At 40.0% G+C, this 27,986-nt stretch overlaps 2 protein-coding genes across 4 annotated transcripts in view; both read right to left on the reverse strand.

The window, feature by feature from the left end:
• The window catches only part of cep89 (centrosomal protein 89), a 55,932-nt gene extending 46,680 nt beyond the window's left edge, over positions 1 to 9,252 (reverse strand). For both annotated transcript variants that reach the window (XM_061042326.1, XM_061042333.1), the window contains exons 1-9: positions 9,019 to 9,252; positions 7,887 to 7,993; positions 7,223 to 7,369; positions 6,737 to 6,929; positions 5,194 to 5,257; positions 4,235 to 4,342; positions 2,962 to 3,186; positions 2,575 to 2,717; positions 271 to 321 (exon numbers count right to left, since the gene is read on the reverse strand). In XM_061042326.1, coding sequence (XP_060898309.1) covers positions 271 to 321; positions 2,575 to 2,717; positions 2,962 to 3,186; positions 4,235 to 4,342; positions 5,194 to 5,257; positions 6,737 to 6,929; positions 7,223 to 7,369; positions 7,887 to 7,993; positions 9,019 to 9,060 — 1,080 coding nt within the window. In that variant the 5' untranslated portion in view covers positions 9,061 to 9,252. The remainder of the gene's footprint in view (positions 1 to 270; positions 322 to 2,574; positions 2,718 to 2,961; positions 3,187 to 4,234; positions 4,343 to 5,193; positions 5,258 to 6,736; positions 6,930 to 7,222; positions 7,370 to 7,886; positions 7,994 to 9,018) is intronic.
• An 871-nt stretch (positions 9,253 to 10,123) lies between these two features.
• rhpn2 (rhophilin, Rho GTPase binding protein 2) overlaps positions 10,124 to 27,986 on the reverse strand; it is a 33,901-nt gene continuing 16,038 nt past the window's right edge. The window contains exons 4-15 of one of the 2 annotated variants that reach the window (XM_061042392.1): positions 24,381 to 24,456; positions 23,340 to 23,417; positions 22,908 to 23,032; positions 22,505 to 22,671; positions 20,431 to 20,618; positions 20,148 to 20,304; positions 18,262 to 18,381; positions 17,909 to 18,103; positions 17,396 to 17,442; positions 14,611 to 14,757; positions 13,342 to 13,497; positions 10,124 to 12,753 (exon numbers count right to left, since the gene is read on the reverse strand). In XM_061042392.1, coding sequence (XP_060898375.1) covers positions 12,493 to 12,753; positions 13,342 to 13,497; positions 14,611 to 14,757; positions 17,396 to 17,442; positions 17,909 to 18,103; positions 18,262 to 18,381; positions 20,148 to 20,304; positions 20,431 to 20,618; positions 22,505 to 22,671; positions 22,908 to 23,032; positions 23,340 to 23,417; positions 24,381 to 24,456 — 1,717 coding nt within the window. In that variant the 3' untranslated portion in view covers positions 10,124 to 12,492. Of the gene's footprint in view, positions 12,754 to 13,341; positions 13,498 to 14,610; positions 14,758 to 17,365; positions 17,443 to 17,908; positions 18,104 to 18,261; positions 18,382 to 20,147; positions 20,305 to 20,430; positions 20,619 to 22,504; positions 22,672 to 22,907; positions 23,033 to 23,339; positions 23,418 to 24,380; positions 24,457 to 27,986 lie in introns of both variants that reach the window. The other variant, XM_061042383.1, reaches the window with a different exon arrangement.

A 27,986-nucleotide genomic window follows, 5' to 3' on the forward strand; every position in this document is an offset into this window, starting at 1 on the left:
TATCTCTTGGTGAACTATCTGGGATAATGATTCTTTGGTTTCAGGTATAATTTGGTTAACTTACCTGCTTCCAAACTATCGGATCAGTTATATGTCAGCAGCATTTGTTTGCCAACCAAATCTTGGAACTTTAGAGAAAACTACCTAAATAAATGTACTTGCCTATTAAACTAGAGGAGCATGTTAAACAGATTGACCAGTCAGAAGATTAGACTACTGTCCTGCTATCATAAAGTGATGTAATCTAAAGCAGTGGATGTAAATACTGACCAGCCAGGGAGGAGGAGAGCCTGTCTTTGGTAAGCCGCTGATTCTGGAGCTCTGATTAAGTCAAAAAAAGAAAAAGAAAATAGAGTGAGTTATCATATCATTATAGCCATAGTCAATTACGTTCCTTTCACTTATCATATTAATAAAACAGGGATATGGGTAGTGTAGTACTAAGTTATAGAGCTACACCAGTGTCAGTGTCTTAGATTATGTTTTCATTTCTCCTCGTGTTATTTATTTCCTGTTTTATTTTGAGTTACTCGCCTCTCCTCTCATTTCAGATCCTCCACTTCCTACTTCCTGCCCTCCTGTGTTTCCCGCCTGTGAGATTGTCTGACACACCCTGATCGTGTCCAGCTGTGTCTCATTTTCTCCCCCTTTCTTATGCTGAGTTCCATTGTACTCGGAACTCTGGGAAAAACTACCTCTGACTCTGAAAGATGCAATGGAACGGCCATTCATGTCGGGAATTCCAAATCGGAAACTCGGGCAAGATCCATGTTGACCTAGTAGGTAGAATTGAATTCACAGCGATATGGCCATGCACACAGTAACAGGTAGGCAGAATGACCTGTTTGTCCATTTTTAACTCAGATCGGACGTCAGAAAAACTGACACAGAATTATCGACTTCCAACTTGCAGTGGAAAGCAGCATTAGTCCTTAGTCAGTAGTTGTGTCCGAAATCCCACAAGTCATTTCCTACTCCCTACTCCCTACTCCCTACTCCCTACATAGGGAGTTCTCTGTAGTGCACTCATTCAACACTATCTGGACACTACTCTGTTCGCATAACTAAAACGTGCGCTCGTACAAATCATGGAACCACAATGCATGATGGTATATACTGCTTCAACAGTGACCATCGGTTGTACACTACTTTTCACAATGCATTGTGGGAAACAATGAGTGCACTATATAGGGTATGACAATGCTCACTCAGAATTCGGACAGCACTACAACATAACATATTCACTATACAGTGAGTAGTTTCTGTGTCCCCGCTTCCTTCTGTGTCAAGTGAACAAGCCTTTGTTTCTAGTGAACTTCTTTTATGATATCGATCTCAGCTGTGCTTTCTGACTACGTCTTTGCCTGTTCCCTTTTTGGATCCGTTTGCCTGTGCTTATTACAGGTACAGACTGTTTACCTTTTTACAGAGACTGTGTTCAGGAGTCGTGCTTGTGAGTCCTATCACCTGTGGTTTTGTGATGTTACACAACAGATCTTCTAACAAGTGAAAAGGATGTTTCATATTTTGCGGATTCTTGCGTGAGTGTCTTGTAGAACAAATGGTAAATAAAATGTAAATGTTGATATTCTACAATTCACTTAGCAGACGCTTTTATCCAATGATATGATCTGTGGACGCAGCTTTGCTGAAGAAAACCAACTCATGTCTCCCGGCTCTTATTACAGCATTTTCTTACAGTCAAACTACTCTCTAATCTTTACTTTTATCTTTCCCACAAAGACACACTAAGTCTGTCAGTAATGAGGACTAGAAGCTACAGGCCGAGGATCTCATGGTGTGAAGACACAGCATGATGTGGCCATGATTAAAAACCACAGGCATGCTTTCTTCTGCTGTGTAAGACACATAGAGGGAACAGACCGTCACAAGCAGGAACGAGAAATTAATTTAGTGCAAAAAAGATCAAAAATGACAGACGGATAAAAAGAAACCTTATTCCACTCAGCAGGGTTTTAGATCAAAGGAAGGTCTCTTTCTGAAAGGCTTTGGAACAAAACAAAACAAAGATTTTCATGCTATAGCTGAAAAAATAATGGTGTGAATTGATAAGAAATTCTTTTTGAAGCTGATTTAAAATATAGTAGAGTGAGGTAAGGATTTTCGTACAGAACGAAGGCAACATGTCCACTGCTAAAAAAAAAAGTGGATATTATCAAGAGCAGTACTACCTGCCTGAATAAAGTAAACAACACTCCTTGTTGTTTGAAGTAACTCGTTTAAATCTTGACACTTGAGAGATTTGAGACCAATTTGTTGATTACAGAAAGGTTTCTGGTGCAGTTGTCTCACACTAGCGCTCCACTAAGGGTTAGCTTTTTAAAGCCGGTTACGTGAACCCTTCAACCAAATTCTCCTGAGAGGACATGAGGCCATAACTATCACATCATGTAACCTGGGCTTCAACGGAGTTACAAAACATCCACTTAAAATCTGATCAATTTAAGAGTTTGATCCTTAGTCATATTGTTTCCCCACAAAACATGATAAGAGGCTGAAACAATATGAGGTAAGACTCTAAAAGCAGAGGTGTTATTTTGGAACTTTTCGTACCTCCAGTTTGGACAAAGGTCTGAAGCGGGTTTGATAGCCGCTCAGCTCCACATTGAGACGGTGAACTGTCAGTTTGAGGGCGTCGTTTTCATCCACCAGCTCCTGAGCGTGTTGCCTCAGGTTCTGTAGCTCTGCTTGGCTGCCTGTCAGAAGAGAACATCAGGTCATAGAGTTTCTTTAAGACATGTAATTATGCTGTCATTCAGAGGACTATGACAGTGACATGGGATGCACTAGAATTGTTCTTGAGAATATTACACAATTCTCTATAGACAGAGTATAAATAAGTAGTTTGGATGATGCTCATTGGGGCAATTGTGGGGGCGATTATCTTTCTCCCTCTTCTAGCTGTCCCCCACTATACCTCCATTGAGTCCTCCACTCTACCTGCAGATGATCTCAGGTTTGAAGAAGCCCGACTGTGTCTGAGATCCTGTTCCAGGCGTTGCAGTCTCTCTTCCAGAAGCTTTTGATCATCTACCATCCTGCTGTTCTTCTCTGGCGGCGCCCGCACTGCCTCTCTCGGAGCTTCACCGTACGTTCTCCTGGGCTCTGGGGACTGCTGGGTTGCTGCTGGGGACTGCTGGTCGGTGGTAAGGATGGGTAGTGTAGCTAAAATAAGGAAGGTGGAAACTTTAAATAGCAGCAGCGTATGAATGAACACTAAGTGGAATTAGTAAGGAGTGTAACAAGGCAAATGTGGTCTATGGTGGTTAAAAATCGAATAACAAATAAAAACATACCGGTAATAATTATTACAAATTTTAACTTTTTTTTCCAAAAGGCACGCCTTACAGGACAAGGGAGGGTCAAGCATGGACCCTCTCCACTTTAAAGATCAATATACACAGAAAGGTAGCATGCTTTTTAAGTAATACTGAAATATAAGTCATAATATAAGAACACACACACACCTGGCTTCATGATCAGTCAAGTACTGACACAAGGCAAAGTTGTCCCGTACTGTGCTTAAGCACGATTGCCCCCCTTCCTCATTCCCCTGCTGGCCTGCCCTCACACTGCTCCAGGACTAACCGGGCCTGAGCATGGTTACCTCTTGAACATAACGACGTAATACAGCACATGCATGGCTTTACCTGATCATGAAAAGTGCTATGTTTACAAGACAGGCAGACTCGAAAATAAAAAAGATGAAGGCTGTCCAAGTTGTGTATCCGTGTGCTTGTGCTTGTGCATGAAGTGTACTGTGCCGAAGCACACCTCTTCCAAGCGTGCCATGGCCAAGGAATTGTACCGTGCTCGAGCACAGGCCGGAGCACTCACACAAGTCAAATGAACTGGACTTTAGGGGTGAAGCTTACTTAGGCACAGTACATATTGCCTCCTGTGAGTGCGCCCTCAATCTTTATTTGTATGGCGCCAATTTATAACAAATGTTATCTTAAGACACTTTACAAAAAGCAGGTGAAAGACCTTACTTATTGTTATGTTACAGAGACCCAACGTTAATCCATCATGAGACTAAGCAACATTAAACCAAGTTACAGTGGTAAGAAAACACTTTAAGAGGCAGAAACCTTGGGCAAAACCAGACTCATGATGACCAGCCATCTGCTGAAACTGCACCTGGTTTGAGAAATGGGATAGAGGAAGATGCAAGAAGAAGGATAGGGACATATGTGGGGGGTCTTACATTTACCGGTCACATCTTCATTTCGACTTCTAGATCTCCGGCTGACAGAGGCTTGCTTCTTGGAAGAATTACAGCTGTCTTCAGGTGACTGCACACTGGTTTTTTCAATCAATTCTGAAAAGGGCAAAATATTCCTATCAGTAAATGAATGCAATTGTTCCAGTAGCGGGGGGTCCTGTATGCATCATAGAAGCAATTTTCACCATGAGCAGCATTTTGCTCGTTAAATGTAGATTTCCTTTTGAATGTGTTAATTTGCAACACAGCAAGCCTGTAGTCAGCATTAAGAGAGCCTTTCAGGGACACATCAAAGATTTTAATTTAGTTCCACCTCTAGCCTGAAGTCAGCTCAGGTAATAACAGCTGTAATGAGGCTTTCCATTTAGCTCTAATGATGCAAGGCTATGTCAATGCTGTTATGAAACCTGTGTTGGTGGAATAAGAGCTTGGGAACTCATATGTGGTGCAGGTGAGTATCTCACTCTTCTTCCTTTCTTTACATCACTAACTCTCACTAACAGAAATATGTACGTTGTTGCTGGATGTGTTTGTGAAATGTTACAGAACTTTTGCAACATCAGTTTTTTTTATTTTATTACTTAAAAATGTATAATTATAGATTAAGAAAACTGTTTTTTTACAATCAACCTAGATCATACATACATTTACAAACAAACAGGAGTATGTTCTGACACCCTCATATGGCCCCTTTAAGTAATGACACACGAGGGCCAGGCGAAGATTGATTCTACTGTAGAGGCTGTATGGGGAGCTAACACTTGATATGAGGTCATGTTAATATTGACTGCTCAAATAAACTATGCACAGCATTTTGTTCTACTTACATGTGTGCTTATTCTATCGCTGCTCACACAGAACAAGCTTGTTCTTACTTTGTCTACATACTTATGTGCTGTGTGGGAATAATGGTGTCCACCCCTCTCACATGAGTGTGAAGTCTGTACCTGGAGAAGGAGCTCTTCCCTCTGACATCTGAGTCAGCTGAGTCGTGCTTGTCTGGAAGACAGACTGACGCACACCGGACAGACGCACAGACACACAGACAGACAGACAGACAGACAGACAGACAGACATGTAATGAACAAGTCTTTTCAATCAGGTTTCTCAAGCCTCTCTGCCTGGATACCTTTAAGAACACTGATATTTCAGAGATCACTGCCTTTCGGTTGTCTTGTTATGAACATTATCAATATGTTACCAATAAGATGTTGTCAGTGTGATTATTGTTGTGAATCTTCAGAGAACCAATAAATCAATGAGACATAGGTTTGAGTTCACTGTGGGGTAAAGACACAGCTAAAAGTGAAAAACATGAAAGAAACAAAAATTGAATACATGAATGTGTGAGACTGAAGCTGTTCTGTACCTTACCACAAGCTTTAACTTACACTGCAATTAACACTAATTTTCCAATTCATAATGTACATCCATCCTTAGGAGGTGTTAAATCAACTGTATGGATGTTTTGAGGCCACAGTCAAGATGTTGTTAAACTACACTGAATGACACCGTGTTGTGAATTTGTCACGGTGCTTATTTTGATTGATAAATATGGTTGACAAAATAACAGAAACACCTGTAAGTTTAAGCTAGGTATACCTAAAACCTCGAGCTGAGTGTACCATAAAAAGGCGGCTGATAATTGCATGAAGGTACATCATTCTCTTTCATTTTCAACATTTAGATTATGTTCAGGGACATGAAAATTCATGTTCTCTTGTGTTTTTCTTCAGTGTTTTCAGCTTATGAAAGTAATAGGTGGCAGCTGGACTTTATGACAGCCTGAAAAGACTAATGAGAGTTCAAATGAGCCCATTCGGACAGTTAAAGGTTATTAACCAAAAGTACAATAATGTGAAAAATACAATGTGTGTGAGAGTTAACATTTCAAAAATGTTTTTTATGTCAGTGACTACCCTTTTTCAGGTCAGTTTTTAACAGAACTAAGAGAGTTTAAATGGAGCAAAATGACACCACCTGTATAACAAGAGCATCAGATGCAAATACTCTGAAAAAGAGATACTATTAGGTTGAAAGGGGTGTATTGTCAGCAAACAATGACAATGACCTTCCAAACGTAAAAAAAAACCTGTAATGTCATAGATGAAATATGAAGAGTTATTCAGAAACACTAACTTCAACACTGCAAGGTAACTCTGTATTCTAAGAACAACTATGCCTCCCAGTGGATCAGACTGGTATATATGCTTTAGCGCTTTTAAAAACTGTAACAAATATGATAAGAAATTGAGAGGGAATAGTAACACTCAGTCAAAACAGCCATTTTCTATTCATAGCAGATATTCTGACTTGTGTTAGCAGACAAAGAACAGATTTAACTGACTACATTATAAGAGTCAGAGTATGTCATTGAAGTGTACACACCTGCAAATAGGTTGGATGTATGTCAATTTTTCATTTTGTGTGCGTGTTAAAAATAACAATGAGATGAATTATCCTGGTTCTGTAAATCCCGGAGCATCTCACCTTAGGTTTCAGTGACACGGCATAGACAGGTTCTGTGACTGAGCAGTTCTCCTGTCGGCCCAAAGTTTGGTAAACATGCTCTTCTCTGTCCTCTTCATCATCCACCTCATCTTCCTTGTCTTTCAACTCCTCTTCCGAGTGCTCAGGGGAGGACAAGCGTGGCCGGCTGGCCAAATCTTCTGACCATCTGTCTCTAGGGATGTTAAGAAGAAAGTGACAATCAGTGGAGAAAAGTTTCTTCTTCACTAATCATGGAGTAGTACAACCAACTTAACATTCTGCAATATGCATTCTTCACAGCAGACATTTTTTGAAATGTCATATTACAAAAGTGCAGGTGTTAATGAGGACATTAAAGATGGTTCTGAGATTCTTTGAAAAATTGGCGACCACAGAAATAACAAAAGATTTGTCATATTTGAGTAGTAAGAACTGTCACAGTTCTTCTCATAATGCTTGTCGGTGTATTTGCCAGAAGGAGTTTACCTGGTGTAAAGTGCTGTGCTGATGTTTGGTTCAGATATGAAGGACTCTGATTGGTCACTCTCAGAGAAAGATCTCGGTCTGATAGGAGGTAAGGCCCATGTCTGTCCAGTAAGTGAGGAAGACAAGATGGCCGCTGCTAAGGCTGACCTGTAGACAGAGAGACATATTTCATATGAGGATAAACACTGACATACGTATAAGAACAAGAAAGTCATGCTGAATTAGACACCAGGAAAGGGTCAAAGTTGACATGATTAGGATCAGTGATGATAAAATTGAACTGATGGTCTATAATCTGTGGGACAGCAATAGTTGGTGAAAACTATTTTTGGGAAATTAACAGGAATTAACTTGAGCCAATGTTAGCCAATTTTTATGAACTAGCAATAAGATGTTACTGGAGAAACACATAGAGAACATTGTCCATCAGCTGCCCCAAAATATACACCTAACAAAAACTGCATTGTGGGGATGAAGTGGAAAAGGTGACCATGTTACCTCTCAATTAAATCAGAAGTTCACACAAGTGATGATGCGTTTCTAACCAAACAGAGTTACCTGGGTCAATTCCCATAAACCCAGAAAACAAAACCCAGTGATCATTACAAAGTGGGAAATTGTGGAAGACTGTTGGAAGATGCATGTGATGGAGAGGGATAGGTACCTGGGTCTCTCAGGTGAGGGGCTCGGGCTGCGAGGAGGAGGAGTACGGGGAACAGCAGGTTTGGGAGCAATGGAGGCAGCAGGGATCAAACCAGGAGCTATATGTCTCTACATTACACATCCAGAGGGAGGTTAGGGAGAAGATTAAAATCACATAGGAACAAAAAAACGAACAGACACAATGCCGGACCTATTAGGTTGAGGGAGGCTCAAAACTGTACATGATATAGCTGTTTGACAACCAACCAGGAGGGACACCTAAGAGGTTACTGCATGCACTCTACAGGGAAAGGATAGGGTAGGCAAAAAAGAATACAGACACACATCATGACCATTTCATCAACGAGAACCACCAAGCACTGGATGTTTCAAACAATCATCTTTAACAGCAGTGATCGCTTTTTTTTATTTTATTTTTTTTAAAGATTTGTTTATTAGGAAAACATCAACTTTACAAGAAAATCCACTGTCAACATGAACATTATGTAGTGTGTTTCAAACAGACACAAAAACATAGAAATAAATAATAATAATAATACATGAATAACCAGAGAAAATCTAGATGTATATACTTAAATAGATTTATCAAGTGTACTTCTAATATACCCCTATATCAATTAGGCAATTCTATATAGTTATAATATAAATATATTACAACTATACTAAGAATAATGCTATTAACAACAGCATCAATAATTGTAGTAACAATAATTACAATAATAGTACGTATACAAAGTAATGATTGATAAAGAACACACAAATCCAGTGTCTATTCACAAGTAACATATCTAATTGTAACAATTGCTATTATTGTTTTAAGTAATAATAATAAAAACAAAGAATTTAGACAGTGGTGGCTTTTGTGAATCACCATGTTATGTAGACTAGACACAGTCTGTCACGTCTTCAGCTGAAAACACAACTGATGACTTACAGCAGAGATAAATGAGTGAGATGGTTTAAAACAACAAGATGTTCACACGTTAAGTCAGCTCAACTCTCTGTTGCTCAAGCGAAGCTGGACTCATGAAAACTACGTAAATATCAGCTGAGGGAAAGAAAGAAAGAAAGCATTTGGCGGCTAAGTTAGCTTGGAGATCTTTCATTTCATTAAATAAATAAGTGAAACTTACAAACTCCTGGTCTTTATCCCTCCTGAAGTTGAATTTCAGCATGTTGTGAAGCTACTCGTTAGGTGAAGATATTGTTTCACGACAGGTCGACAGTTTGACCTGTTTACGGAAAATTCCTTCTTTCGAATAACATTACAAATGCGAGTTGGTCATTTTCTGCCGATTTTAATTCAATAACGTGATATCTCGGGGAGAACTGTATTCAACAGGCTGTTTGCTAGCCGATTCCTCGTATCCACAGATCCACACAGACGCTTCACCGTAAGAAGACACTACGCTACAAAATCAGCGCTGATTGGCTAAAGTGAGTCGAGAAGCCAATCAGCGGCTGGTATAGTTCCCCTAGCAACGACGTGCTTACAAACAGGGCGGCTAGGCCACCAGGGGGCGACGTCGTACCATTTCATGATGAGTCGCCTACTCTTTCTTTTTCTTAATAACATTTACGTTGCTGTATAGTCCACCGTTTGTCTTTATATCAGCTGTACATTTCAGTGTAAGAAGAAATATCCATTAACTGTCAAACAATAACCCAAATACAGGGGATTTTTATTATTTTATTATTTTATTTTTTTAAATCAATTTTTTTAAATCTAATTTTTTGTACATTCTTAATTTTTCTTTTTTTAAATTGTGCTGTGTTCACTTTTTGTTTGCAATCTTTGCTCTTTTCTGCTGTAACAATGTAAATTTCGCCATTGTGGGATAAATAAAGGATTATCTTATTTTACTTTGACCTTCAGGAGGATTTTCTTTTCTTCAGAAGTACAGGATGCTAGAGTCAGGTTTAACTGAGATAAAATGTCCCTCCACAAATGAAAATCACACTCAGACTATAGCCACTTATTTCACACAGGCTATGACTGATGTAGGTGAAGAAAGGCCTGATGGATTAAACTCAATCACATGATATTTCTCCTCTGCTTTCATGATGGCGGATTAGGATGTCATGGGATCCAAGAGCAGACTCACAGTTTAAAAATCAAAACATGAGTACTGACTTAAAAATTGCTGACTCACTGGATGCTGTGGTAAAACTTTAATCCAGTCATTCCCAACTTGCTTGTTTAAATTTTGGAGCAACACAGAAGCACAAATATAGGAATAGTGTTTTGACCCCTTCTTTTATTGATACTTGCTTTTATGCACAAGACACAATGCATTCATACCACAGTTGCTATGTAGCAAAAAGTACACAGAAACAAGCAAAGGAAACTTAAAACCTATTGAAGAAAAGGTACCATAACCCTCTGCATATACATCAAGGCATTCAGGATCACTAAGCACTGTAAAATGCTTAGAAAGATCTGTTTCAGCTTAATCTGTGTTTGTACACACGCCACTGTTAGCACATTTAGTTAGCACTTATTAATATTAATTACGCACGTGATATTTTCCTTCATGATTTAGCATACATGGCACTTAAGACACTATCATAGGTAAACAGAGACAATAAAGAGTGTTACATCTTCTCAGTTTTTACATCTCAAAATATCTTTACAAAGACAACATGTACCAGATTATAAATTCACCAAAGGATTAAGCAAGGCTAGTAAAATACATTCCTCCAAGAAACCAACCAAGAAATCCAACGTGCAAATATTCACAACTTGACCATTCACAAAAAAAATAATCCTACAATTACATACAAGTACATATTTATATTTTTTGTGTGTAGTTTTTTTAATATCATAAATAATTTGATTATCAAATGTGTATAGGAATCTACTTTGTAGATAAAGAGATAGTCCAACACGGAAAAGTGTCAGTTAAATGTGGGATTTGACTATGATGCAGACAAAACCTGACTGTGGACTTTGATCAAAGTCACTGTTGGGTGCCCGGCTATCGCTGGTCTGTCCACATTCTTCCCTTCTGGAGACGAAACAACCTTTAACTACATTTAGATTCACATTAACAGAGAGACACAGCATGTTCTCTTCTTACAAATGCACAAACTGTGACAGAGGGAAAGAGCGACAGAACAGAGTAACATGAGTCAGGATGGTAGATGATACAACCGCGCATATCAGGGACATGGAGGCATTTTGGTCTGAGAGGCACAACCGGTGCAACAAGCAAACCGAAAATACCAATGTTTCCATTTCCACTGTTTCCCAGCCATGACATTCAATCAATCATAATCCTAAAAGGCTGTCTCACAAATAGAAAGTGACATTTATACATAACTATGGTATATGTATGATTTTTTAGCAGCTTATTTAAACACTCCCCAGACAAACAACTATACAACCCAGTTGGATATCCCTCAATCATTGTGTAACATACTGCAACAAGGTTCATATCATCTACATATCTGTTTAGAAAAAAACATTATCCATAGATCATGACAGAATCCTTTACATTAAAAGTATGAAACAGACACAGATAACAGAACTGCACAGTGCACAGTTACATCAGTACACAATGGAGCTAACAAAGGACTGCTTAAGCCACAGTTAAATTACCCCCTTGCTGTTGAGTAATACCCCCGTCGCTGGGTGTGTTTGTTCAACTTTGTTTTTGTCCCTCAATTTGTCTGGAGCATTTCTTAAAGGAAACGCACTAAGAAGACAGCTTGACTTGCCTGTGCTGAGTATTTACAGACTTGAATGATAACTGGTGTGTTTTTCCAACAGTGCAGCTGTACTGTGCTGTGCACATAGACTGTATAGAAGAAGTGGAGATAGCCTCTTGGATTTGAAAAGTGAAGCCAATGCTGAAATGACTTAAACCTGCATCTTCTTTTTTTAATAATGGCCAGCAGGGGAAGACTCCTTTAGTTGCTAAATGAAGTGCAAAATGATTTACCTGAATTTACATTTTCCTATGCAGTTGAAGTGCAAATCACTAGTTTCAAATCTCATTTTAAAACAGCATGACATCAATTTGGAAATGATTGACTAATCTAGAGTATAATTTACAGTAAAGTAGGGTTTGCTTCTGGATGTTGCTTGCTGTGATTGACAAGTAGCTACCACAGAGACCTGTCACCAAGGATTAAGACTTGACAAAGCCTGTTGTCAGAACATGGTCATCTCTAGTCTGAAAAATAACAAGTGACAGTCAGACAGTGACAGTCACAATGTGAAATTTGCGGCCTCGAAGGTGGATTCTAAACCAATGGGTGAGTCACGTCTACTTCTTTTATACAGTCTATTGTTGAAGGCATACTGGAATGGTACATTTTTGTTATGGTTATTTTTTGGTGTACAATCTCGTTCACTGAACTGTGCTGTGAAGGCGCCCATCTACCAACAAAGGCACCTGCATATAAACAGTATTTGGCACTGCCACTTTCCGAGGTCGCTGTTTGCAGTGTTATCATTACACTGGGGACTTAACAGCTATACACTACTGTTGGGCACCGGTGCTGTACCATCGCAAGAACAGGTCCAGTATGGGAACAGCACAGTACAGTACACAGCCATACAAGGCTTGATCTGCGTAGACAGTGTTCAGTCTGCAGCAAGCTCAGTAGAGGGCGCTGTCATTGTTGTAGGAGCTGGAGCTGGGGAAGGTAGGGCAGGGTTTGTTCCAGGGAAGAGCTCCGGAGTTATCGGCTGTGGGGAGGCTCAGGGTGCTGGCGCTCTTCAGCTTGTTCTTCAGACCCCAGCTGATGAAGGACAACTTCTTCGATACTTTGCGAGACTTCTTCTCGTCGTCATCGTGGGCCAGGCAGATCATGGAGTAGGTCTTAGGCAGATTCCCACAGAAAGTGGCACTCTTGGTAGGCTGCAGAGAGACGGACAGTGACAGTTAGTGGAAAGAGGCAGGAAGTGTTTATTTAAAAAGGTGTTTGGACACTGAAAAAGCCGCATTAATGTCTGAGGTCAAAAAGTCAAAAAGTGACTTTTTGAGGTCAAAAAGTAAAGACTTAATGAAGACATTTTTGTAAAAACCTTTTTAGGGGCAGGAGGCATTTTTGCCTTTATTGGATAGGACTACTGAAGAGAGACAGGAAATGCTGGGAGGAGAGAGAGTTTTGGATGTCATGCAGCAAAGGACCGAAGTCAGATTCCAGATAAACCAGAATTTCCCACAAGGATTAATAAAGTATGTACGATAAATTAAAATAAAATAAAATAAAATAAAAATATGACCTGTCCTTGACTCTTTAGTCAACCTGTTTACATGTCCTTAACTTTATATGATTTATGCCCTTATATTTAGTCATAGTTAGTTATCATGGACATGATGGTTGAAAGAAGAAAAAGCAGGAAAAACCTGAATCAGATTACTTAACAGGTCAAATTTCTAGACTCCAAGACTATTTGAGCTATCACTGTTTGTCAATAAGGAAGTAAAGAGAGCATGGCGTACCATTTGGGCGTTGTTTTCCATAATGCTGACAACCTGCATGTCAATCCCTTCCTCGGTCACGTCCTTCAGCAGACGCATCACCTCACCCACACCCATCCATTTACAGTCTGTGTCACCCACAGCGATGATGTAGTCACCCTCTTTCAGACTGTCAGCCTGAGAAAAAAAATGACAGAAGAAGGAACAAGGGTTAAGAAGGAGGGCACTGGGATGAGATGTCCTCATACTGCAGCAGACTGGACAAATATTTACAGCTGAACATTTGTTTAAACGGAGGCCGGGTCAGGTTCACCTACTTTCCTTCTACATCCTGGAGAGAGCCAGGATCAGCAGAGAAAACACTGAGGTTGATCCCAAACACGAACATTGTCAAATGTGTGTGTGTGTGGGTGCGTGTGTGCGTGTGCCAAAGCACGATTTTCATAGCTATGGGAAGTCTGTCTGATCAACATGAGCTCAGCTATTTCTGTCTGATAAGTTGACCAGAGGTCGACAACAATGGAGAATGAGTCCTGTTGGACTCAGAATTCAAAGTTAGAAAGAGTTTGGCCCAGTTTGACTTGTGTAATTCCACTAATCTTTTTCTCTCTATAGCCTGCGGAGCCTAATAAGAGCCTGCTCTTTGTCAGCACCACTTAATGAGCTGTCAGACTTAAAAGGATTGCATGGACTAAATACTCTCTGATTCTTAATTAAATTAGTAGCCAGAGTGGCTGCAGAGGGGGGGGTGGGGGGTGGGGGGGGGGGTTCCAGACATTCTTTGTGACTGAATCCTGCAAAGGCTTTCTGAGAATTACTTTAATTTGCACTTTGAAATGTTATAATCAGAGAGCAGGCATGCCTCTAATTTCAGTTCTCTGTTTGTCCTGTGTTAATTCTCCCTGCATGGAAATCCTTTGGCAGTGATAGACTACAGAGAAAACTATGAACTTTGGTGTGACCAAAAAAAGCACAGAGAACGGTCCGTTAAGTATGTTTCATTGCTAAAAAAAAACATAGTTTGTACATTTTTTAAGAGCCTCATAATAATGGACAAACTGGCTTGCCATTCATATGAAATTGCAGATGAATCAGGTGGAGCATGCGTTAATAAAATGAGTTAACTTTTATCGTAATGCAAAAAAAGCTATTTTTATTATTAGTCTAAATGATGATGTTTGCTGTCATGAACTATGTATTTCAGGATCTTTTCAAGTTTCTTTAGATCTATTTTCAAACCAAACTCGAATGAAAGGTGAAGATCATTTGGAGTGATATGCTTTAACTCACAGCAGCTGGGCAGAGGGGGTCCAACGAAACCACCTGGACAGGTGATTCTCCTTTCAGGGTGAAGCCCAGGTCTCTGTCCTCTGGGCGGAGTCTTATTGTCCGTGGGGCCGTCCACCGCTGCTTGGCTGAGAAGACTGACAGAGGACCCTGAGAGGAAGCATTGTAAGGATCAATGTGGCTGCTGGATTTCATCAGTCAAGAGGGCAAAATTCTCTGGTACATTCAAAGTTTCACATTTTAAATTAGAAACAAAAAGCCTTGTGACTTCTTGTAAACAAAGTCTAAATATATAAGGGCTCTAAGACAGTCGTGAGGCCCGAGAGCAAATTCAAGTCACCAATCTCTCTTTAACTTGTTCCTCTGGGTTACCAAGTAAATGTTTCTTGTCTTTTAGACTTTAAGGCCAGTCACACATCTTTATGAAAGGCACTTAGCACTCATTGAAGTAAACAAAGTGATTCATATAGGAAAACATTGTCAACACGCTAACAATGATACTTGTGTCTTTAAAAATGTTGGATTGTTGATATACAGTATCTAAACATCTGGACAGTCATGACACAAATATCACTTTGGCTTACAGTTACTCAAATGTTTGATTATTACTTAATTCTTCATTCATCCCAGCGTCAATTAATATGCAGCAGATGCAGAAGCACAGTAAAAGAAGTTCAAGTACAAAGAAATAAATATCAGAGTAATGACTAACAGTAAGGTTTAAGTAACAGTGATTATCATAAATGTGGAATATCAAAGCTGCAGACCGATTGATTGAGTGGAATTAAGAAAGTTAAAATCTGTTTTAATCATCCTGAATCACTGAAGCTAAAAGTGAAGTCAAGAATGTACTCGTTTGTGAAATACTCACAAATATAGTAAATTATCTAAAAAAATATTGTATTAATGCACACATGTTTTTATGACTAAAATAACTTAAATTAATACTTAGTACAACATGTTACCCCTTAAATGTATCTTCAAATCTTACAACAATAATACTCCAGTTAGTAGCCTGGGCTTTTAAACTTCAGTTTTTGAAATGATCCTGTCTTTATGTGGGACTCTCTACCAAAACATCCTGACAGTCATCTCCTTAGTGAATGTATAAAGGGATGAAGCAGGGTTTGTGTCTTTTCACTGAAACAGTCAAATATAGGTAGGTGGGATTTGAATCCAAATGGCAGCAGCCCGGCTCTTAACAAGAACAAACTGATGTGCCCATATCGTTCTAATTTTAGCATCCCTTCACTGGCTTCCTGATGATTTTAGAACTGATTTTAAGATTATTTTCATTACTTTTAAAGGCACAACATGGGCTGCCCCCTTCCTTCTTTTCTGAGCTTTTAACCCCCTGATGAACCAGGACGCAGGCTGAGATCCTCTGGCAGTGATCTGCTGGCTGTTCCAAAGTCCAGGCTGAAAACTAGAGGGGGGCAGGGCTTTTGCTGTCAGAGCCCCCCAGACTTTGGAACAGCCTGCCAGAGGAGATCAGACACGCAGAGTCACACCCTCGTTTTACTTTTCTATAAAAGACATTCTTTAATAGAAAAGCTTTTATTCTGTCTATTTTGTAATCTTTTATTCTATTAGTCTGCTTTTATAGTCTGTTTGTTTTACTGCCTGTTTGTGTTTACATTCTGTTGCTTTTATATTTCCTTTGCTTTTATTGTCTGTTGGAAAGCACTTTGTTACCTGCATAGAAAAGTCTTATACAAATAAGTATTATTATTTTTCTTTTTTTTATTATTCTTACAGCTTGAGCCAGTCAAAGTCACAGAGATGCCTAACACCTCTTGTCAACTGTTTGCTTGTGAGATTTGGTCTCACATTAAATTCCAACTATAATAGTGATTGTAAACTTTGCAACATAAAATGAAGTTAAATACAGACGAGTACATGGTTCTGCCAGAGGATGTGGACCGTTCCAATTTCAGTTATAACATTTTAAGGCTGGAAAAATATTTGAGAAGGCGACTTTCTAAAGTCTTCAGGCTTTGGTTTTGTTGTCTTTATTCATGCACACGCCTCCTTTTAGATTTTTTGTAGCACATCACCCTAAATGGATCTCTAGCTACCACACACTGTAAACATTTATGAATTTGTTAGGCTGTCCATTTATGTCGACAACCTTTTTTATATTTTACTTTTCAAGGCCATGCTATATAAGTACCATGCCACTTAACTTATCATACAGTCCACAGAGTGATACGACCTTATCAAACCTTTTTTTGCAGCAGGCAAAACTAAATTGTGGCCTTTGAATTTACATGTGAATGAGATTCATCTCCTTTATGTCTGAGTCCTCTGTTTCATTTTTATTTGAAAGTTTAACTGGCCTGATGTTTTGATCAGGTCTCCCGTGGAAATGTTTGAATCTTTGAGGACTTGCAGGATACATAAAGGTTTGATTAACACAATAAAAAAAATAAGAGGATGCCTACTCCACCAGCCATCACCATTATAACCAACCCGGGATCAGAACACCGCTGCCCATGGTTAGTGTTAGTTTTTACATTTGTTGTTGTGGATGAAAGTCCAGGAGGCTTTGGAAATATAATAGAGGTTTGGATCGGCTGCTGCTCAAATGTACCAAAGCTTCCAGGAGACTCATCCTTGGTTGGTTGTATTCAAAAATAGAAAACACTCTGTTGTTAAAAGATGTCTTAAACACAAGTCCAGAGCTATTTCATGAATAAACCAACCATGTACAGATAAAGAACAATGTGAGTGGAAAAATATTAGTAACCCCACATACCAGCCGCTGGAAGAAGTCTGTGACTTTCACCTTTGTGGCAGCAGGAACCTCCATCTCTGCTTTGTGCTCTGTTTTAGCTGGTCGGAAAGAAGGAGAAAAAAAAAAAGTGTTTACTGTCACAAACCGCACTTCAACTGTTGCACTGCAGGGAGCTGGGCGGGGAGTTAGCAGTGTAAACATTACATCATTTGTACCTGGAATGAATGTCACGTATCACGTGACTGCAGCAGGTGCAGTGCACAACTCAGCTGCCTTTTAAAATGAACCGTACCCAGAGAGACAAACCTCAAATAGTAGCATGTTGGCCCCCGCTGTGTGTGGTGACTGTTTGTTGTGGTGACACTAAGGAGACTTGTTCATTTCCATGTCAACCACCAAATGAATCACCTCAGTGACGCTTAGTGGAAATACCAATGAACTTAACTTAACTGTTCAAATCTCAACTCGACTTTATTTGTAAAGCACTTTCATATGTAAAAGCCCAAAGTACTGCATGCTATCTTCTCTTCTGGTGAACAGGACATTAAATCATTTGAGACTCACAGATGATGTCCGGGGCCTCCGTGTAGTCAGTGAACTCTTCTTCATTTTCATTTTCCTCAAACTTTTGGAGCGAGCGCCCGAGGCTGGCTTTTAAAATTTCCTGCAGGATGTCCATCTTGTTCAGGTGATGGCACAAACTGTAGATCCTCAGGGCCTCCTCGTGACCCAGGATGGCCCGGCGGATGTGTGCTTTACCTGAGGGAAGGGTGGAAAAAAAATCAAGGAGGCAAGCACAAAGAGGAACAGGAGAGAAGAAGAAGAGGAGAGAGACAGAGATTTAAATTTAGAGATGGGTCTTGTGTTATTTTGGTGTTCAATCTTCTGTTGCTTTCAGCCTTTGCGCTCACTCTTACCGATGCGTTTACGTTCCTCTTCGTTTTTCAGGATGTCCAGAGGGGAGCGTCCCTCAGGAAGACGATCATACACCTGGGATAAAGTCTTCTCCTGCTGGTCCTCATCATCACTGGGACCCACTGAGGACACACAGAGCAAGAAGATCAACGTTAAGTGTAATCAATATCAACAGAAAATAGAACTCCAGCTTCCCGTTGACATTTTGGGGTTAGTACCAGTATAGCGAGTGAGATATGCACCAAGTATCATCATGGTTTGTTTCAATTCAGAATCTTTCTGTATCTCTACATCGTTGCACATATGGAAAAAGACTTTTGAGTCTTAATAAATGTTTTACTAAAACAATTTAGCATGTCCACTCTCAGGGTTTGGATGAAAAAATGGCTGTCATTCCTGGAATGTATGACGTGATGCCATGATTGGTTGGATTGTAACAAAAAAAAAGGGAAGGTAAAAGATCATCAGAACTTGGCTTCCCTTGACCAGCGTGCTTTGGACAGTTCAGAGCGTTATTTGCCATGTTTGTGGTTAATTTGTTGACAACAGCTCTCTTTATTCTGGCCTGTTTCTGGCCTGGGTCCTCTCTTTACAGCTCTGTGGTTAATTGCTCTAATTCTCCTCCCTCACACAGGAATCTGTTAATGAGCTGCCAAACTCGAAGCCGCATCGCTCCGTTGTGCCTCTGTTGAAACTTGTTGCCTTCATAGCATGGGTAAAAAAAAAACCTGGAAAAATCCACAGTAAAGCTTATTAAAAATGCTGTTTTAATTCGCTTTTCAGTTTGATCCCCCTTTCATTTAAGTGTTGTGGGGAAAAGGGAAGGAGAAAATACTCCAAATAGAAATTGCACAATTTTAATCCACATCATTTAAATCTTTTGAGCTAGTAAAATACTTAGATTTTAAAAAATGAATTAGTTTTGTAAAGTAGATAACTGTTGAAAACCATTAAGATCTGTGATGGTAAAAGCAGGACTGGGGGATGAAGTCCCTGACTCATGTGGATGACGTATGATGGCTACATAACTCCAATCCAACCTAAGGAAGTCTGCAATCATTTCCACTAACTGCAAAAACCTTTTTTTCTCCACTCCCTTTTTCTCCATCTTCAACAGGAAACTTAGTCGATCTTTACCATGGTACAGTAGTTGTGTGTGTGCGTGTGTGTGTGTGTGTGTGTGTGTGTGTGTGTCTGTGTGTCTGTGTCTGTGTGTGTGTGCGTCCGTGTCTTTAAATAGCCGTTATGTAAGAGCTCTGTGGCTGACTGTAGATGGGTCCAGCCTTTGGACATGACTAACCCAGTGGACCGTACAAAACTCTGAGAGCAGGATCTGTTTTTATAGTCTGTTTCAAATCACGCAGCCAAAGTTTTCTAACAAACATCCCATAACTGTCAGACAACGGTTGATTATAACAAGAGAGAATAGAATTGACATACAACTCCACCTGTTAACCAAACATTTCTCAGGAAAAGTTGGATGTATTTAAAAGAAAATTCAGTATGCCTGTGAATGACGTGTGTGTTTTCATTTGGCATCAAGAGCACCAGTGTGCCTGTGACAGACATGTTACATGCAAATGAATGCAAAACTCAAGAGTCCAGCAGTTCAACAGTTCTGCATCACTTAAGCAGAAACATGTTTTGTATGCTTGTTCATGACACCTAATTTGTGTATGAATGTGAAAGGATGAATGTTGACGTGTAGTGTTAAGCACTTTAAGTTTGTCAGATCATGTTTATAGTATTTAAAGAACTGAAAAGCACCATATAAGGGAAGTTAATCAATCATTTATGTAAAGATTAGTACATTATTGTTTTTGGTAAGGAGTTGGTGTTCTGCCTTGAATTCGTTCATTGGTAGTTATTTTATTAAAAATGTTCTTACAGTGGTGGTCCAGGAGCGCTGAGGCCACAAAGTAGTGTGCCATGGAGCGGTAGTGGTTGGTTTTCACTTGTGACATGGTGGACCAGAAAAACGGCACATTGTCTTTGATTGGCGTCTGGATCATGGACTGGTGGACTTGATCGTAGAGCTCTGAGACCTGCAGGAAGTAGAGTAGGGCAGAGTTACTGACAGGTCATTACAAGCAATGATGTGGGTTTCAAATCACTCACAGAAGTTCACGTAAGAGCCTCTATGGACTGTGTGTGCCGCTGCAGCTGTTTACCTTTGCTGCCTCCTGAGCCATTTTCATGAGGGAGGAGAACTGGTTTCTGATCCCGGGCAGAGCCATTTTCTCAAACAGACACTCCTGAGCCTGAGCGAGCATCATGCGGATCAACATACTGAGCATGGCTGGACTCATGTCGTAGCTGGGAGTGTGGGTGAATGTCTCCTTCAGGTGGTTCAGGGTCCCTAGGAGGAAAGTAAAAAAAACAAACAATTGACTCCAAGGAAACAATAATAATCTACAGTAATTAATCATTCAGATTGGTTTGGAAGTTTTGTGATGAAACACTTTCCACAAGGCTTCTATATAACCTTGACAATCAGATTAGTAGGCATACTTTTAATTCCCTGTGTACAGTGAAGTGTGGGGTTTCTTTTTCACCGTGAGGCCTTTTCATGTAATCAGCACAGAAACCTTACATCAAAGCTTCCTCGTAAATTAAAGGGACCTTAATCTGAATTAAAATGTACAATGCAGTATTTGATCATCAGTATCAGAATTAACAAACAAAACCTTGTAACTTAGTAAACACTCCATGAGGGCGACGGGCTTCTTCCAGCTGTTGGCTAATTTCTGCATTTCAACCAGAAATCTAAACATTATCTTCCTGACACTGATAATATTTTAAAGGCACTGTTATTCCTTTGTGATAACATTTTTTTCACAAATGTTAGCTTTGGTGCTTGCTTCATTTAAACCATTAATCCCATGTCTTTTTTTTCTGACCAATTTTCTGCAGCACTTGTCGATTGCATTGAAAACGTGGAGATTAAATATTAAAGGGTGTTTACCAGACATCGGTTTACCATTTTTATAGAATATATAGTGCAATAATTATTTTAGAAATTATGTATATCTTTCATCCAACGCAGCCCAAAGGATTGCCTGTAGCCTCTGAAGTTCTCCAAACTACCCCTAAGGGTGCTAGTACTCCCTATTTCAAAAGTCTTCTTCCTTTCCTCAGGCCTCTTGCCATCGCTTCAGAATCCAGCACGGGAGAAAAACTTAACATCAATGCCTGTGTGCTTCTTTCAAACTGAGCCAAAACACAAACCTCTTTAAATTACATTTTCATGTTCGATGGGGGATATAAGACATCTGCATTCCAGCTGAGAACGCCTCCCTCTTATTTTACAGATTAAAAACTTGGCAGCAGAGTCTTGCAGACAACTTAATAACAGAGAACTGCCTCGCTGGTCTTCCTCTAAGGTTCTGCCATTGTTGACTGTCTCCTCCCATTCGTTAAACCTCCATGTGTTTCAGGCTCAAAGGCACTGCAGCAGCCCTTCTGAAACTAGCTCGCTCCTCACAGCTGAGTGTATTACCAGCTCTTTAAACTGGTGACAATGTTCCTCATAACTGCATCATTATTTGACTTTGTACAAGTCTAAATTATAGCCTTTAAAAGCAACTGAACTCAAGCCAAGACCTGTTCAAAACTGTAATTACGCTGCTATCTTCCTCATACTAACAAGTCATAATTCAATCAATCCTGTCTGAGCTTTCTGAAACCTCAGAGGGGAGAGAAACCAGTTCATATGACGGCTGATCCTCTGGAGCTCCGCCACATGACAAGAAACCAGAGAAAAAACATTCACTGCATCATTCTCTGTGGTGAAGCAGAAATCACAGTGTGGAGGCTGGCACGTTCTTCTTTTGCACCAGTATGCTTTTTCTAATGTTTTACATTATTAGAATAGGTGTATAAGGCAAACACCACACCCCTTTGCTCAATATTGAGAGACTAATTTACGTATTACCTGCTTTACATAACATCACCCTTAGGGAAAGGTGATGACTTTACTTTATATTCTCAATAATCATGTTTGTCTTTTTCTCTCTCTCTCTCTATCTACACGTGCTATTTGTGATCCCTTTCTGTCATAGCAGACTTAGTAAGACTCCCATTATTTATCATTTGAAAACCTGAAAACAAATGTATTGGATCACAGATAAACCAGGTTGTAAGACACAAATAAAACATGAATTTAATTTTTAAATGTATAACGTAGTGTAATTTAAAAGAGGTATTATCTAATTAAAGCCATAAGTGACTCCTATCTCTTCCCACCTGCAGCTTTCTGAAATGATGAGATGGCCTCCTCCAAGCCGACGATCGTCTGGCGGTCACTTCGGGTGCCAATCTGTGAGTAAAGGGCGGCCATGTTGAAGAGGATGCTGGCCTTCTCCAGAGACAAGTTCTGTTGACATACAGGCACTCCTGTAAAGGAGTCATACCTAGAGGGAAGAGGACGAGGCTGTCACCATTTACTTTTTAAAAGGTAAGGGTCAAAAAGATCGTAATCACATCAGTGGTGAGGGGTTATGGCTCTGCTGCATTATTGACTTAATTGCATTAAGCGGTGCTGTAATCTCACTTTACAATAGTTTCTCATAAAAAAATGTATGAAGTCTCCTTCATAAATTTTGTCTTTGGTGCTAATGAGTAACGGTAGTTAGTTATCAGTGTGTACCAGGTGAAGAAGATGCCCGTCTGGCGGGAGGGTGAGAAGAATCGGCTCTCCATCAGAGGAAGATGGCTGAAGTATTTTGCCAGCAGTTCCACTCCAGTCTCGTTTCGACTCGGTGTTCTGCAAGCCTGGGACATGAAAGAAGAGAGGTCAGATACAGTCTTGTATTGTAGTAACACTCTTACTGTTGTCTAGCTGAAATGGAGGGTTTTCACAGACTACAGTGTGAGATAGATAAGGAGTTTTTTGATTTGTAAATCATGCAAAGCTACCACAGAGGTCTCACAGAGGGAACATATACTAAATGGAGTGAGTATAATATGTGAATTCCCCTTTTGTGTGTTAGTTGGTAAATGATTTATACAAAACTTATAAAAAAAAAGGCTCTTATCATAAACTCTTCAAATACAACATCAGACTGTGAGTCTTCACTACCTGTCGCAGGTCCATCAGGTCAGCAATCTCGTCTTCATAACTGTTCCCGTCTTCACTGTAGTGCTCCAAGATGAAGTCCTGATAGAAACAAACGCAGCTCATCATACAATACTTTATTCTGAATGGTTGTTGCACAGTTCTCTGGACGTTAAAAACGTGACTTAACTAGGTCACCTTTGCACATCATTTTGAACTGTGTAATGCCAAGCAGGCAGGTGAGAGCTGTCATCCAGCGACAGACAGGAGACACCACATCATTAAAACTAAGGTGTGCTTACAGTTAAAAAGTAGAGCACCTCTCCACCTCTCACATTACTTGCCAGCAAACCAGAAGAGGATGCAGCACACTGTAAATGTGCCATCAGGACATTTACGATGCTCCCACATTAAAACTGAGCTGCACGTTGACACTCACAGTCTCTATTATGACCCAGTTTGCTAAATGAGACAAATCGTTTTTAACTGGCAGGTGATGGATTCTCTTTGAATGAATGAACAACAAACAGGTGTGCAGAGCAGTAGATGTGAACTAAATACTCCATCATTGGAGACGGACATTTTACTGCAACTGCAAAGTCATTGAAAACTTCTAATGTGGGTCAGACGTGCTGCTGTGAATGAGCACTATTTGTTTCTCTTTATACGTATATTTCTGTTGTTTTGTTCATCTTTATAAACATTTTGTATTTGTCTTATCCATAAAGTCTATGAATCATCTGCTTGGGACTATCCCACTTTATATAAAGAAAAGGCTGTTTGGTTTGATGATGATGATATTTAGGAGGTCATGTCAGCAACAATTAAACAAGAACTGACCTTATTGGATCACAGCAAGATGTCAATCAGTCAAACCTGATGTCTAATTTGTTTTATAATGAGATTACCTTCACTGAAATAGTGATCAAACAGTTTATCTCGATTAGTTAAGGAACACAGTTCTGTTCCTTAACTATTGAAGCTGTATCTACTTTTAAGAACAAAGGTTTTATTCATTTCATTAAGAGATTACTTTGGATAATACTGTGAGTGTTGCTTCTGTACCTTGAAGAAAGAGGAGAAATCAACTTCTTTAGTCTCCTTGAGGCCCAAAGCAATGAGGGGGATGTTGGATGTTTCCCTGGAAGACAGACAGAAAAACAAACGGTTCAGTTTTCTATTGCTCAGCATTTGAGCTCGACCAGTTGACTGGGCCAATATCACAAGAGTTATGAGTATCAGTGTTTGTGTTTTTAATGTTGTGACAATGCAAAGACTTGTTTATCCACACTAGATTTGGTTGGCATTTTTAATAATGTGAAATATTCTATTATAAAGTTTAAAACTTATACGTGTGGAAAAATTGGTGCAAAATGTACTTATTTCTCAGACTTATTCAGACAATGACTGAGAAACAAATGCAACACAAGCAGCAGAAGAACTTCTACAAAGAAAGGTGAAGTGCATAGAGGAATTACTGATGATTTTATGTACAGTACACAAGGCCAATAAGAAACACACACACACATTTCCACTAATAGTCTACTGACGCATTAACAGTTTAACAATGCAGTAAAGCAGGCTCTAAGGTGTGGTTCAAGATAGCAAACAACACAAAACTCCCACCGTCTATAGTTCAGGCAAGGTTAGAAAAGTAACCTCCATCAGATTTTTAGTACATGATAATAACTCAATCACACTAGATGCAGCTTTGTCGCTTGAGAAAGTTCACATTGTCATCAATTAACCTTGACTTAATCTTAAGCATAGTTTCATTGAGGGGGAGTCAGGATTAGGCAGATGGTGCTGTGAGCACACACTGGAAGGAGTGAGGATTTACAGGTAGCCTGTGCCCCATGGGGGGCCCCACGCCTCCTTCGATTGTAAAGCTACAAAACCCTCTGATGATTAATCACTCTGGAGGTACAGCCCTGCTTCATTCGTGCTAACGCTAATTGAACCCCTCAAACAGTAAACAGAGGCTGCTGTAGAAAACCAGGTTAACCTTCTCCTCTGATCACAGCTTTAGCTTTAATGGGTTTTTTTTGCTTGCATGAACCTGGTGGACCCCGCTGCTGACAGATGGAAAACAGGTTCAACTTGTTATCAACTCGGAGGAACTATAACGTGACAGATAGCTGCTGCTGATCAGACGGAGTCTATTAAAAAACAAAAGCCCTCCCTCTCCTGTAGCAGGGGAACGAGGTGATGCCAAATAAATGACCCCTTTTAAAAACAAGCGTGGGATGCCTCTGGATTTGTTTGGCATTTAGGGTTATTCGAACAACTTCAAATGAGGGCAACAGTTGCACAAATCAGTTCCAACTTTGACGACATAAATGAGCCAACGTGATGTTCTTATCGCAGACATATTTGAATCAGGACTCATTCCATCAAAAGGGATCAGAGATGCAGAACAGTCTTTTCACTGACCCGAACATCGAGACCCAATGGTTCGGAAAAACCACTCCTCACATTCATTCATCACTCGATGATAAGGCAGCATTCCTCTGGCACTCTGGCTCTGTGAATCACAGAAACCTTCATTCATCAGAAGCCCCGGCAGAGCCAGAGAGAGGCCGCAGTGTAATCCATTAGTACTCCAAGATGAGATCACTCTGAGCTTTTCTCAGAAAGAAGGGGGCATGGAGAGGGGGGCATGGATGGTGTGGCTGAGGATATCTGTACTGCAAGGAAATGTTGAAAGCCTCTCAGAAGCTCACTTCAACTCCTTTCCGCACATAAACACGTAGAGATATGCACACACCTCTCCAGTAATCATGGATTTGCTGGTGTGCAGGATATGGAACAGATACCTGCATCACAGGTCAAGCTACGCTCTGGTTTTAGCTCTAGAAGACATGGGACAACTTCAAACACCATGTTGTTTTGTTTTACTACTTTCTGTCTTATTGGAGTCATTTACTCCTGTAAGAGTTGAATGATTTAGTTAGCAACAGGCTGATCCCACACAGGAGGTAATATAAGAGATATTGGAGACAGGGAGTAAATCTTATTGGCCTCTCTGAGTACCTTTCACAGGTAAATGCACCCACACACATGCAAAAAAAAAAGTCTTCATTATAAATCGTTTTGACAAGTTGTTTATAACAGCATTTGAGGGATCACGGCAATAAATGTGTGTGGAGATTTATACCCATCCATCTATCTAACCATCCTTAAAGATTGATGATAGGGGCGCTGGTGGCCCAGTGGTTAAGTGTGCGCACCCCATGTATGGAGGCTATCGTCTTCCAAGTGGGCGGCTCAGGTTCGAATCCCGCCTGTGGCTCCTTTCCCGCATGTCATTCCCCACTCTCTCTCTCTCTCTCCCTGATTTCCGACTCTATCCACTGTTCTATCTCTCAATTAAAGGCACAAAAAGCCCACTTTAAAAAAAAAAAAAAAAACAATAAAAAAAGATTGAAGATAGATCGAAGAAAGATGTCCGCCGTATATATATTGATATCGGACATTTTTTTTTCTCCATCCAAACAGTATCAGTATGGAATACAAAAATCCCGCATCGGCCGGGCCCTGCTAGTTATTTCTCAACAAGAGATGAGTGCACACAATTCTCTCCTCTATATCTCATTTAGCAACTTCATTAATGCGGCCAAGAGCTGCCGCCTTTATCTCCACGTTTGTGTTGGTCTTATCAGTTGTTTTGGCTGATTTAAGAAGCCTCTGTTCTCAGATCAAGAACATTACACAGAGGATCTAAAACATTCACTACAACACAGATCACAAGCAACATTTTGGTTCTGTAAGGGACACAAGGAGGATAACACCGTCAGAACTGTACAAAATATGTCAGATGTTTAAAAAGAAAAACGTTCATGAATCCAGTTTTATTTTCCCTATATTTATTAGGAGTTCAAAGAATACAATGTTGAAGTGATATTAGTTCATGGGGCAGTTCAATAAGGTCACTCACTACATGTGCAGCACGTGTTCTGTACCATTCACATATATGTGCTTTCGGTTATGCATTACCTCGTGCTAAAACCAGCTGAATCTGGTCTGAGAGAGAAATAACAAGACTATTCAGGGGACAGTGGACCTGTGGGAAAAGCTAAGAAAGACGAGGAGGGTTTTTTTGTTCCCTTACTGAACTCTGAGGTTGTATTTCAGGCTGAGCGGAGAAGGAAGATAACTCGCCTTTGTGGCTCTGCAGCGTCGTCGCACTGTGACACCTGCTATAAACATATCCAATATTCCCTCGCACATGTTCCCGTTACACCTGTGTGTGTTTGGCCTTTTATTAATCTGGCTGTGTGAACACCTTGGACTTTCCATGGGTTGAATCTTCTTTTAAACAGACACACAATGGTTGGATACTGGTGATGTTATTTTCACAGCAGGCCAGTTTTCTGTGGATGGAGCAGTGAGCAGCCTGACAAAGAGACTGAATGTTACCCAACACAAGTCCACCTGATGTCACGAGACAAAGCACACTAAAAGCCTTAATACTCTACTGAGAGGCATCTATTGAATTCCAATATAATGAATTTAGTGAGATAAAGGGGTTTTCACATTGGGTCACGATTGCTCCCCCCTAGTTATGAAACCATCTGATAGAAGTCATAATCTCTGCCCAGAGTTCAAGCTCTTTCTCTCTGAAAAGATGTAGGGTCTTCAATAGTCAGCTGAACAACATTAAACATCAGT

The sequence above is a fragment of the Labrus mixtus genome, chromosome 1 (genome assembly GCF_963584025.1).
Source record: "Labrus mixtus chromosome 1, fLabMix1.1, whole genome shotgun sequence".
NCBI lineage: Eukaryota > Metazoa > Chordata > Actinopteri > Labriformes > Labridae > Labrus > Labrus mixtus.